Genomic DNA, 14035 nt, shown 5'->3' with positions numbered 1-14035 from the left:
CTTCACATGAATGCAAACCACTGTGTAGTGCCTCGGCCACATATGGTATCTATTTCTGCCATCTATAAAGTCTAGCCGCTCTGAAACCTTCTATTTTCACTTTATTCAATATGAAAATACGTTTGTCTCATAACGTCTTTTTTTTTTTAGTAGATATCTAGGGAAAATGGCATCAGCGGATAGTTACTGTTTAAAGAGCACCTGATACCAAGTCATAAGTGGACAGGGTTTTTTTTTTTACTACCGCTAGTCCCCTGAATATTTGATATATATTTTTTTAAATTACAGTACAGTTCCAGAGATATGCACCTTATATTAATGGACATTTGTATGGTCGTTCCAAGGGGGCGTGGATCACAGGGTACTCTGGGGTGGGTTGTTCTGTGAGCCACACCCCATTGGTAAAGACCAAAACAAATTGCTGGAAATAAACAGGCTCATATTTCTGAACCAGATTTACAAAAAAACATAATATTCGGGGAGCAGTGAAAATAATATAAAGCAATAACTGGTCTGACTTAGTGACAGGTCCTCTTTAAATATCAATGCATTTGTGAATTATTTATGTACTGGTAGAAGCATGCTCCATGTGTAACTAAACATATTTTATGCTGTTTAATGATAATGATGACAGGAGTTTTGTATAAAAGCCCTTTTTGTTCACACATTTACCTACTGTCTAAATGATGTGTTTTACCAACAGTGCTTTGCTGTGCGTTCTTTGGGCTGGGTAGAAATGGCAGAAGAAGACCTGGCTCCAGGGAAAAGCAGCGTTGCGGTCAACAACTGTATTAGACAACTGTCGTATAGCAAGAACGACATAAGAGACACAGTTGGCATTTGGGGAGAGGTAAGTTCTTATCGTTCACCATGCAATAGATATCCACTCCATTGGATACAGTGAATGGCCTTTACCATGTGTTGCTCTGCTGGCTGTAATGTGATCTCAGTGAAAATGTCACAGCATCCAACAAAAACTTTATTGGTCCCGGCATACATGAAATGCAATTAAAAAGAGCAACGTTTCGACCAACACGGAGCCTTTCTCAAGACATTAAAAGGTGTACAGTTTTTTCTTGACTAGAGAAGGAATTTTGGTGTCTTGGATACGTCAACACTGGTACAAGGTCACAACTTAAGGAGAGCTCTACCAAGTAACACAAACAGCGGAGTGGTGCATGGGATACATCTGTTTTTTTCACTTGATCTCTTAGTGAGACTGAAGCCTCTGGCTGCTGTCATTCTAGGTAATCATAGTGGTATTTCATTGTAGACTTTGTAAGAAAAAGTTAGACACGAATAAAACCATAGCCCAAGTGTTGTCACCCTTGAAATTGTTCCAGGAAATGAAGTATTTCTCTTAAAGAATTATTGCCATTACACATGTTTTGCCATGCTCGTGTTTATTTTGTTTGCGTCTTTTGGAACAAAACAAAAAAAGAGGGAAAAAAAAGGCAAATTGGACATACTTTCACACAAAATCCCCTATATACGCTGGACAAAATTGTTGGCACCTTTCCAAAATGTGGGTAAACAACTTTATTTCAAGAATGTGATGCTAATTCAAACTCACCTGTAGCAAGTAACAGGTGTGAGCAATATGAAAATCACATCTGAAACTAGATAGAAAGGGGAGAAGTTGACTCAGTCCTTGCATTGTGTGTCTGTGTATGCCATACTAAGGATGGAGAACAGAAATAGCAGAAGAGAACTATCCAAGGACGTGAGAACTAAAATTGTTAAAAATTATCAACTATCTCAATGTTACAAGTCCATCTCCAGAGCTCTTGATGTTCATTTGTCCACAGTGCACAATATAATCAAGAAGTTTACAACCCATAGCACTCTTACTAATCTCCCGTGACGTGAACAGGAGAGAAAAATTGATGAAAGGTTGGATGGCGGATAAGCAGTCCCAATCAAGTTACAAAAAGATTCAAGCTAACCTGCAGGCTCAGGGTGTATCAGTGTCAGCATGAGCTACCTGTAGACATTTTAATAAAATAAAACCCTATGGAAGGAGACCAACGAGGACCCCACTGCTGCCACAGAGAAATAAAAAGCTAGACTGAAGTTCACCAAAATGTATGCAAGTAAGCCAATATCATTCTGCAAAATTGTCCTGTGGACAGATGAGACCAAGATAGCGTTTTTTTGGTAAAGCACATCATTCTACTGTTTACCGTAAATGGAATGAGGGCTACAAAGAAAGGAACACAGTACCTACAGTGATATATAGCCGGGAGGGGGGGGTTCAAAGATGTGTTCCTTCTGGGAAAGCGTCTTGTGGACAGATGAAACCATGATATAATTTTTTGGTAAAGCACATAAAATATGCAGGAGGTTTGAAGATGATTTGAGGCTGTTTTGCGGCCTCTGGCACTGGGTGTCTTGACTGTGTCCAAGACATCATGAAATTTCAAAATTACCAAAGGATTTTGGGTGGCAATGTAGTGCCCAGTGTCAGAAAGCTGAGTTTGTGTCCTAGGTCATGAGCCTTCCAGCAGAATAATGACCCCAAACATACTTCAAAAAGCCCCCAGAAATGGATGGAAGCAATTCACTGGAGAATTCTGAAGTGGCAGAAATGAGTCAGGATCTAAATCCCTTTGAACACCTTAAAGCCTGCTTTACACGTTGCAATCTCGCATACGATATCGTATGCGATTTGCAACGCCCCCATCGTATGTGCGGCACGTTCAGTTTGTTGAATGTGCCGCACATACGATTAAGCCCTGTCACACATACTTACCTTCCATATGACCTCGATGTGGGCAGCGAACGTCCACTTCCTGGAGTGGGAGGGACGTTCGGCGTCACATCGACGTCACGCAGCAGGCGGCTAATAGAAGCGGAGGGGTGGAGCTTAGCGGGATGTAAACATCCCACCCAACTCCTTCCTTCCGCATTACCGGCCGGGAGCTACAGGACGCAGGTATGATCTGTTCATCGTTCTTGGGGTGTCACACACTGCGATGTGCGCTACCCCGGGTACGATGAACAATCTGACGTTCAATCCATGAGGAATAAACGACGTGCGTGCGATGAACGTTTTACTGTTCAATCGCAATTGCACGTACCTGTCACACCCTGCAATGTACCTTACAATGCCGGATGTGCGTCACTTACGACGTGACCCCGCCGACACATTGTAAGATACATTGCAGCGTGTAAAGCGGGCTTAAGAGAGATCTTAAAATTGCTGTTGGGAGAAGGTGCTTTCACATATGAGAGACCGGGAGTAGTGTGCAAAAGAAGAGTGTTACAAAAATCCAGTGGAGGGGTGTAAGAACATGTTGATGGGGTTATAGGAAGTGATTGATTGCAGTTATTTATTCCAAAGGGTGTGCAACCAAAAATTAAGTTGAGGGTCTTGCACATTTTTGGGGTTTTGTGTGAAATTATGTCCAATTTGCCTGGTTTTTCTTTTGTGTTGTTCCAGTGTACACAGAGGAAATAAGCGTGTATAACAAAATATTTTCAATAATTTTCTGGGAGAAATACTTCATTTTCTTGAAAAATGTCAAGAGTGCCAACACTTTTGGCCATGACTTTACATTAAGCAATGTACCTGCAATTTTTAATAGGTCTGACCATGTAATATATAAAGGAGACCTCCCAGCAGATAATATTGGGGGAGATAATCATCAGGGACATTAATTTACAATGCCCAACCCTTTTGTTGCTGAAGGAGAAGATCCACCAGGGGATGTCTGCTGCTGTGGTCAAGCTTGATAAAGGACGGGACCTGTGGTATGAAGAAGTTTTTTTATCCAGTGCAACTAAGAAAGTATAAGATGACTATTTTTATATAAGTTGACAATTCAGTATTTCAAGTAAAATGTGTACTTATTCTATTATCTGGTATTTTTTGTCCTTTTGAAAAGCATTACACATTAACCCCTAAGGTTTTGTGATTGGTTTTCATCCACAAAGAGGAATAAGGCTTGGGTATATTGCAAAGCTACACTAAGCTGTCCTCCTTATCTTTATATAAACTAGACACATTGCCATGAAATATTGATGATGTGCTACAGGCTGGCCTCTCTATGTAGCTCACGTCGGAGACTTCAAAGAGACGCGACTAATATGGAGTTGTAACCACACATCTAGGTCACTTACTAAATTACACTACTGAATTGTGGAACATCATACACAATTAAAGCAAAAGTGTAAAGTTCATTTAGTTATAAATATAAAATTTGTTGCCTCTAGATAAAGCATCAGTGTAATGGTTATTACGGAAAAATTACATATATGTAATAATAAATTACCACTTATGGCGCTTAATTTGTTAAGGCCCTCAGGTCGTTGGTGTAGCCAACTATATTGGTCGTTGGTGTAGCCAGCTATACTTAGCATAATCAAGGTGATAGCTGAGGCGATTGGTGAAAACATTCACCTCTTTAACCCTCTCAGTGCCGCAATCAAGTGTAATTTTGCCACTGTAGAGGACCCTCTTGTAGCCAGGATCAATGATGTTGGCATCCCTGGGATCTTCTTATGGAAGTGTGAAAGGGATTTAGGCATTACACTTATGCAAAGAGTTATTATTATTATTATTTATCATTATAGCGCCATCAATTCCATGGCGCTTTACATATGAAAGGGGTATACATAATAGGGACAAGCACAATAATCATAAACCATACAAGGCACAGTCTGGTACAGGAGGATAGAGGTCCCTGCCCGCGAGGGCTCACAGTCTACAAGGGATAGGTGAGGATACAGTAGGTTGGGGTAGAACTGGTTGTGCGGCGCTGTATCAGACTGAGGGTTACGGTAGGTTGTAGGCTTGTCGAAAGAGGTGGCTCTTCAGGTTCCTTTTGAAGCTTGTCAAGGTAGGCGAGAGTCTGATGTGTTGAGGCAGAGCATGAGTTGAGATACTTTAGTTGGTGCACAGGTTCTCGATGTGTTCAAAGTACCAGGGAACAGGATATAAAATCCTCATCCATTAATATAGGGTGCTCATTGTTTTGCATAAGCTTTCCCTCTCTGGTTCTCCCAATTGTTGGAGGTGTAATCAGTATGATGGCTCCATTTTACATATCCTTTGGTCCTGCCAAAAGCGCCAAACTTTCTGGTCTAAGGTGATGGAGATCACAAGCCAACAGACAGGTCTCACTGTCTGTCTGGACCCCGCAGTCTTTTTCATCAATAACACTCCAATAACCAATAACACTCCCAACAGTCCAAACGCTTATATCCCACTTGTATGTAGACAACTTGAACCCCCAATAATGGTTTACAAAAATAAATGGCTTCATGTGGACAGAAGATCTCAGAGTTACTATTAAGTACAGCATAGATACATTTTTGAAAACATGGCTTCACTGGATCAGTTTCACCTAATCTGAGGAGCAACTATACTTTAGGGATTATCTAATGGACCCTTTTTATTTTTCCACTTTCCTATTTCCCCTTTTTCATCCCTTCCACCTCAGACTTCTCTTCTCTGTTTCTTTCCATATTTTTTCTCTTGTTTCTCCTTGTCGGGTTGAAAATGGAGATGTCCTGGGCTGTTGTGGTTAAACATGGTCTGCAGTTGTGAGGCCGGTTGGATATACTACCAAATTCTCTGAAACGCCTTTGGAGACAGCCTATGGTAGAGAAATGAACATTCAATTCAGAGACAAAAGCTGAAGTAGACATTCCTGCAGTCAGCATGCCAATTGCATGCTACCTTAAAATATGTGACATCTGTTGCATTGTGCTGTGTGATAAAACTGCACATTTTAGAGTGGTCCTTTATTGTGGCCAGCCTAAAGCCTGCTTTACACGTTGCAATTTCGCATACGATATCGTATGCGATTTGCAACGCCCCCATCGTATGTGTGGCACGTTCAATTTTGTTGCATGTGCCGCACAAACGATTAACCCCCGTCACACGTACTTACCCGTCCATACGACCTCGATGTGGGCGGCGAACGTCCACTTCCTGGAGTGGGAGGGACGTTCGGCGTCACATCGACGTCACGCGGCACCCGGCCAATAGAAGCGGAGGTGCGGAGATGAGTGGGACGTAAACATCCTGCCACCTCTTTCCTTCCACATTGCCGGCTGGAGCCGCAGGACGTAGGTAAGATCTGTTCAATGTTCCCGGGGTGTCACACACTGCGATGTGTGCTGCCTCGGGAGCATTGAACAACCCGACGTGCAATTCGTCAGGATTCAACGACGTGCATGCAATGAACGTTTTAACGTTCAATCGCAATCGCACGTACCTGTCACACACTACAATGTACCTTACGATGCCGGATGTGCGTCACTTACGACGTGACCCCGCCGACACATCGTAAGATATATTGTAGCGTGTAAAGCGGGATTTAAGTCACTCCTGTGCAATAATCATCTTGACTAATAAGCATCTTGATATGCCACACTTGTGAGGTAGATGAATTATCTCTGCAAAGGAGAAGTGCTCACTAACACAGATTTGGACAAATTTGTGTACAATACTTGAGAGAAAAAGGCATTTTGTGATCACCATCAATCCTGGTCTAGTATTCAATGCCATTTGCTATAAAACAACCCCATATCATCAGACTTCATTCACCGAACTTGACAGTTCCTTCAATTTTTCAATCCATTAGCTTGTTTTTCCCTTATTTCTTACAGACCCATTTGCACCCATCAGAGCCTAGTCTATTGACTTTTGCTTCATCGTTCCAAATCACCCGTTTCCAATCTTGTGCTGTTCACTTTTCATACTTTTTGCAACCTTGACTCGACGCTTCTTATGACAATATTGAAGTCAAGGCTCCTTCACCTTTTTTCTGGCCACCATTGGAGATGAGCCAACTTGTTTACTCTGATATTTTGCCGGGACGTCCACCTCTTGGCTATTGGATGGATGGATGGACTTCAATTCCTATTTGTCCAACTGTCATGGCACTCATATGAGGCATTTTAGCAATTTTCTTGACTGAGAGACCATAATCAATGAGCAGGATGATGCTGTTTCTCTTTTCTTGGAAAATGTTCTTCATGGCTGCTCCTTGATTAGAACTAATGACCTTTTCCTTGGAAATCGGCAAAATAACACACTGAGCTATTAAGGAATGTGAGAACAGGTTGTAATTTGTAGTATACAGGAAGAAAAAGATTTTTTCACCACCAGGTGCAAAACTGTAACAATGCTGTTTTAAGAGAAGAATCTACATAACTAGGTATATGCCAAATATTTGAAAGTCAAATTTATGTATGAGATAGCCAAGATAATAGTGTATAAAATGAGGGTAGTCTCATTCTCAAAGCTGTAGTGGATGGTGAGAAATGGGGTCTGAAAGTCAAAAGTTCAAATGCCACAAGCAGCTTCCTCTCAGAGAGATTCGCGAAATTGAACACATGCCTGCACCGATCTCAACCATTGGAATATATATATATATATATATATATATATATATATATATATATAACTAAACAAAAATATAAATACAACACTTGTATTATGCTTCCATTTTTCATGAGCTGAACTGAAAGATCTAAGACTTTTTCTATGTACACAAAAGGCCTTTTTCTCTCAAGTGTTGTTGACAAATTCATCTTAATCTGTGTTAGTGAGCGCTTCCCCGTTGCCGAGATAATCCATCCACCTCATAGGTGTGACATATCAAGATGTGCAAAGGTGTGCCTTAGGCTGGCCACAATAAAAAGGCACTTTTAAAATACTATAAAAATATTAAGCTATTGTAGCATTAGCAATGAACAATGTAAAAAAAAAACTAACAAAATTAGAATGGAACTTTGCTAATCCCCTTAAATAAATTAATATAAAATAAATGTCAAATTACATGTACCCCAAAATGGTAAATGTAGAAATTCAAACTTGTTTTGCTAAATCCAGTATTGTCTCCTAGTTGCAATCTATACAAAAATGTATTAGTTCATAAATAGCGAGATGAAAAATTCAAAACCTTATTATGGCACTGATGTAGAAAAATTGAAATGGTCCTGCCTGCATGGATTAAACAAATGGAATAGTTATCTTCTTCTAAATCAAGGGTCTAAATCAGGAACTGAATAAAGGTCGAACTATTTTGGAAAATCCACCGATTTTCCTGATGAAGTGGGGACACACTTCGAAACGCGTAGAATAAAACCACCTATACTTCAGTATTTTTGGATTTGTGTCATTCCTACAGCAGCGCAGAAATAGTGCCACCTTTATTCAGTTCCTGATCTATACTGGCTTGTGGAGTGTGGCTGCTGATTACGTGCTTTGATACTGGTTGTGTGTCACACAACCACACAAGGTGAGCACTATTCCTTATCACCTTTCATATGTTTATTGGGTAAGACCCTACTGCGCTTTCTAACCTTAGCTTTCATCAAATCAGGGGTGTGACACTCAAGGCCAAAACAGGCTCACCACATCATCTTATGTGGCCCGCAATCTGGATTGCCAGTAAAACCCGGGTTATCTCTGCCTTCCAAAGCATCCGACAAAAAAAACCCCACCATTCATGATTTTCAAAAAAAAATCTGCACATGCGTTAGAGGCTGCCATGCAAGGGATTCTGGTAGGTGTAACGTAATTTCTGTCTTGTGTTGACGTGTTGTTGGCGTCACTCCTGGTTCCGGATCACAATGTGTCATTCAACGGAGTGTTGGAGTTTAGGCGTGTCTATTAATGCCAATGGGATGCCTTTGGCGGGTTTTGGGGGGTGTACAATATTGGACGATGCCTGTGGTGGGATTTTAAGGGTCTATAATGATGTAGGGATACCTGTGTTTGAATTTGGGGTGTGTGCATTGCTATAGAGATCCCTGTCATGGGATTTTGGGAAGTGTGCGACACTGGGGGATGCCTGTGGGTTCTGTAATGCTATGGGTATTCTTGTGGTGGAATTTTGTGTGTCTATGATGCCTGTGGTAGGATATGGGGTATGTGCAAAACAGATAGGGATGCTATGATGGGATTTTAGGGGGGGTGCGATACAGGGGGTGCCTGTGATGGGGGTGGGCAATGCTGGATTATGACTATGATAGGATTTTTTGGGGAGATGTATAATGCTATAGGTATGCCTGCAGTGTGATTTGCGGGATGTACAATGCTGAGGGATTCCTGGAGTGGGATTTTGGGGGTCTTTAATGCTGTGGAGATGCCTGTGGTGGGAGTTTGGGGATGTGTAATGTTTGGGAGGATGCTTGTGGTGGAATTTGGGGGTCTATAGTGCTTGGATATACATGTAGTGAGAGATTGAGGGTGTGCAATGCAAGAGGGACATCTGTGTGGGATTTAGGATTTGGCGGGGTGTACAATACTGGGGGGATGCCAGTGATTGGATTTTGTGGGTCTATAATGCTGTGCAGATGCCTGTGGTGACTTATGGGATGTGTGCAATGCTGGGGGGAAAGCTTGTGGTGGGATTTACATGCCAGGGACAGTGCCCTTACCTTAAAACCCAGGGACAGCGCCCTTAGTCCTACAACCCAAGGACAGCTCTTCAATAGCCCTACTACCTTAGCCCTGGTACCCAGGGACAGCTGTCATATAGCCCTACTACCTAGGGAAAGCTCTCATATAGCCCTAGAACCCAGGGACAGCGTTCGTAGAGCCCTAGTACCCAGAGACAGTTCTCATTAAGCGCTTTTATCCATGGACAGCTCTTTTTTAGCTCCTGGCCAGTTTGTGCATTGCAGTCCATGTTGCATGGAGATCTCCATGAGCCCTCATAATTACAAGCTGCCCTCTTAGGCAACCATAATGCTGATGTGACCCCTTTGAAAATAAGTTTGACACCCCTGTTTAAGTATATTTGTATAAAAATCTGACTTGTAATGAAAGCTGAGATTCTATTGACTGATAAGCTTTTCCCTATCTTGGCCACATTGTCATTGAGATGTACTGGTCGCTGGAATGCACTGCCTAAGGGTACCTTCACACTTAGCGATGCAGCAGCGATCCGACCAGCGATCTGACCTGGTCAGGATCGCTGCTGCATCGCTACATGGTCGCTGGTGAGCTGTCAAACAGGCAGATCTCACCAGCGACCAGTGAACAGCCCCCAGCCAGCAGCGACGTGCAAGCGACGCTGCGCTTGCACGGAGCCGCCGTCTGGAAGCTGCGGAGACTGGTAACTAAGGTAAACATCGGGTATGGTTACCCGATGTTTACATTAGTTACCAGCGCACACCGCTTAGCTGTGTGAGCAGGGAGCAGGGAGCCGCGCACACTGAGCGCTGGCTCCTTGCTCTCCTAGCTACAGTACACATCGGGTTAATTAACCCGATGTGTAATGCAGCTACATGTGCAGAGAGCAGGGAGCCGCGCACACTGTTTAGCGCTGGCTCCTTGCTCTCCTAGCTGCTGTACACATCGGGTTAATTAACCCGATGTGTACAGCAGCTACATGTGCAGAGAGCCGGAGCCGGCAGCACAGGCAGTGTGAGAGCTGCAGAGGCTGGTAACTAAGGTAAATATCGGGTAACCACCTTGGTTACCCGATGTTTATCTTGGATACAGCTTACCTCAGCTGTCAGACGCCGGCTCCTGCTCCCTGCTCGCTTCATTTGTCGCTCTCTCGCTGTCACACACAGCGATCTGTGTGTCACAGTGGGAGAGCGGCTTTGAAGAAAACGAACCAGGGCTGTGTGTAACGAGCAGCGATCTCGCAGCAGGGGCCAGATCGCTGCTCATTGTCACACACAGCGAGATCGCTAATGAGGTCACTGCTGCGTCACAAAAAGCGTGAGTCAGCAGCGATCTCGGCAGTGAGCTCGCTGTGTGTGAAGCACCCCTTAGAGCAACTTCCTTTTCCATAGTGTTATTGAGCTGAACTTCCCCAGTTATGTCTGTTTCAGAGCATTCAAGTCTCATCCTGATGTCTCATGAAAACAACACCTGTTCATATGCCCTATGGACGTGATAGAAGCTAATACTCTACTTGGAATCCCCTCAGTGTGCTAGGTTGGAAGCTGTTCTGTACCTCCTATTCTTGCAGATTCAAATCATCATTATCAACCCGATTATGAGACATTAAATCTAAGAACTCCCCTAAAATTGTCCAGCAATGTCTGTTTGAATGCATATTAGCAGAAACCTCTGCCCTAATACGATCTGCCCTTCTATGTTCTGCTGTTCTGTAGTTTACCCTTCAGATTCCCTGCTAAATATCCATTCTCTATTCTTCTTGTAGGGTTTCCACTGAATTTGATTCGATTTTGCTAAATGCAGAGGGGGATTACAATCTGCAAAGAAATAGAGAAGGAGACAGTAAGTCAGGGGTTGCAGTAGCTACGGTGGTAGTTAGGTGACAGCCGTGTTATTGCAGACTATAGTGAGGTGGCAGTGGGGTTATTGCATGCTGTAGGATTTCCTCAAAAATGAGTTTTCAGGTTACGTCCGAAGGTTCCAAATGTGGTGGGTAATCATATTTGTTGGGGCTCAGAATTCCAGAAGATGGGGGATGCTCTGGAGAAGTTTTGGAGGTGATTAGATGAGAAACATAAGGGAGCAGAGGAGAAAAGGAAGTCCTATGAGGACTAGAGATTACATGTGTGAAAGTATTGGAAGATTAGTTGCGTGATATATATTTGTAGGAGACAATTTATGGACGGCTTTGTATGTCATTGTAAATAATTTAAGCTGGATTCATTGGGAAATTGAAAGCTAGTGAAGTGATTTGCAGAGGGCAGCGATGGAGGAATAGCAAGGTGAGAGGTGGAATAATTGGGCATCAGTGTTAAGAACGGACTGGAGAGGTGCAAGAGTTTTAGTTGGGAGGCTGCAGAGGAGGATATTGCAGTAGTTCAGGTGGGAGATGATTTGGTTTTGAGGAAAGGATGAGTTTTGGAATATTTTGGAGTTGGAAGGCAGGAGGCGGGAAGGACGCAAATGTGTGGATTGAAGGACAGGGCAGAGTCGAGGGTTACTCTGAGTCAGCGGACTTGTGAGACAGTGGGAAGTGTGATGTTATTTATAGTGATAAATAGGCCTGATAGGTGTTTGAGTGGGATGGAAGAAAGATAGTTATGTTTTGTTTTAGGAAGTGTGATGTATTATATGAAGGAGGATATGGTTGATGGACACTATGGGATGAAGTGGCGTCTGAGCCAGAAAGGTTGATCTGATTTTCATCAGCATATAGGTGGTACAGGCAGCCATGGAACTTTAAATTTTGAAGTATAGATAAAGAAGATTAAGGGTCTCAGGACAAAGCCTTGAGAGACACCAATAAAGAAAGGGTGGAAGTGGTGGTAGTATGGGAATGAGAAAGCCTAAATGTGCAGTTAGTGAAGTTTGAGGAGATTCTGGAGATGGCAAAATCTTTGATGTCAAGGTTAGAGAGGATCTGTAGTAGGAGGGAGTGGTCGACTGTGTTTATAGCAGAGGACAGGTCTAGAAAGAGGAGTATAAAATTTTGTCTGTTAGCATAGGTGGTTAGTAAGTCTTTAGTAATTTTGATCATGGCACGTAGTTTCAGTGGGGTGGTGGGGACAAAAATCAGATTGTAGGTTGTCTTCGTGAGTTGGATGAGAGGTGGAAGGAAAGATCAACGTGAATGTGCTATTCAAGGTGTTTTGAAGAATATGAGATCAACGATATAGGACGATAGCTAGACATAGAGGTTGGGTCAAGGTTTGGCTTCTTCAGGATAAGTGTGATTAATGCATTAATGGAAAGCGGAAGGGAAGACACCAGAAATTAATTGTATGTTGAAGAGATGGGTTAGGTCTGGGATAAGCATGGATTTTGAGAAGGGAGTAGGTTGGAATGGAGTCAAGTGCACAAGTAGTGAAGTGTGATTTGAAGAGAAAATGAGTAAGCTCTCCTTCAGTGATGGTTGGGAAGAAGGTTATAGGGGAAGGACAATGGTTGTTACTGTATATCGAGGGGTTGTGGTGATTGAACAGTAAAGATTTGTCTGATTTGGTTGATCTTGTTTTTGAAGTATGTAGCAAAGTCTTCTGCAGAAATGATGGAGGACAGAGGGGCAACTATGTACAGAGCAGGGAATTAAAAATGCTGAATAATTGTTTGAAATTATAGGATATGTAAAATATATTGCAGTTGTGAAGTCGTCCTGTTTAGCAGAGAGCCGACTTGGATCGGAGGACTGCTTCTTTGAATGTAGAGAATGGGTGTTTATTTTTTCTTAGCAAACTGGGGACTTTCTCACTGTCGTTCTGTTCACATAGAATATCATTGTTCTCGACAGTACATCAACTATTTACATAGGATTTGTACTACTGTTAATGGTGATTTTTTTTTAAGCCATCTTAAAAAAACATTGCAGCCCAGGAATGAGCATTTTGCTGACCTGTGTAGGTGGTCCGTTAGTCAGGAATGTGCTTGTTCCCTGATTAAATGGGCCTGCAAAGAAATCTAAAGCATCAACAACATTTGATAGTGTAAACTAAAGGGTACTTTACACGCTGCGATATCGGTACCGATATCACTAGCAAGCGTACCCACCCCCGTCGGTTGTGCGTCACGGGCAAATCGCTACCCATGGCGCACAACATCACTAACACCCGTCACACGGACTTACCTTCCCTGCGACGTCGCTCTGGCCGGCGATCCGCCTCCTTTCTAAGGGGGCGGTTTGTGCGGCGTCACAGCGACGTCACACGGCTGCCGTCCAATAGCAGAGGAGGGGCGGAGATGAGCGGCCGGAACATGCCGCCCACCTCCTTCCTTCCTCATTGCCGGTGGACGCAGGTAAGGAAATGTTCGTCGTTCCTGCGGTGTCACACACAGTGATGTGTGCTGCCGCAGGAACGACGAACAACATCGTACCTGCAGTAGCAACAATATTTGGGAAAGGAGCAACGTGTCAACGAGCAACGATTTTTCATGTTTTTGCGCTCGTTGATCGTCGCTCCTTGGTGTCACACGCTGCGATGTCGCTAACGGCGCCGGATGTGCGTCACTAACAACGTGGCCCAGACGATATATCGTTAGCGATGTCGCAGCGTGTAAAGCACCCTTTACTCTTGTCATGAAAGTTAAAGGGAACCTGTCAGATCCTTTATGCACCCAGAACCAAGAGCGGTTCTGGGTGCATATTTCTAATCCCTGCCTAGCAGT

General features: G+C 43.1%; 1 protein-coding gene across 11 annotated transcripts in view; it reads left to right on the top strand.

Moving 5' to 3' along the window:
- The window catches only part of APBB2 (amyloid beta precursor protein binding family B member 2), a 556523-nt gene that overhangs the window by 385094 nt on the left and 157394 nt on the right, over window positions 1–14035 (top strand). For all 11 annotated transcript variants that reach the window (XM_075346992.1, XM_075346989.1, XM_075346988.1 and 8 more), the window contains one exon: window positions 704–850. In XM_075346992.1, coding sequence (XP_075203107.1) covers window positions 704–850 — 147 coding nt within the window. The remainder of the gene's footprint in view (window positions 1–703; window positions 851–14035) is intronic.

Source organism: Anomaloglossus baeobatrachus, chromosome 1 (genome assembly GCF_048569485.1).
Source record: "Anomaloglossus baeobatrachus isolate aAnoBae1 chromosome 1, aAnoBae1.hap1, whole genome shotgun sequence".
In the NCBI taxonomy this organism is placed as follows: Eukaryota; Metazoa; Chordata; class Amphibia; order Anura; family Aromobatidae; genus Anomaloglossus; species Anomaloglossus baeobatrachus.
The sequence above is the reverse complement of the archived record's forward strand: the minus strand, read 5'-3'. Positions and strand labels throughout refer to the sequence as shown.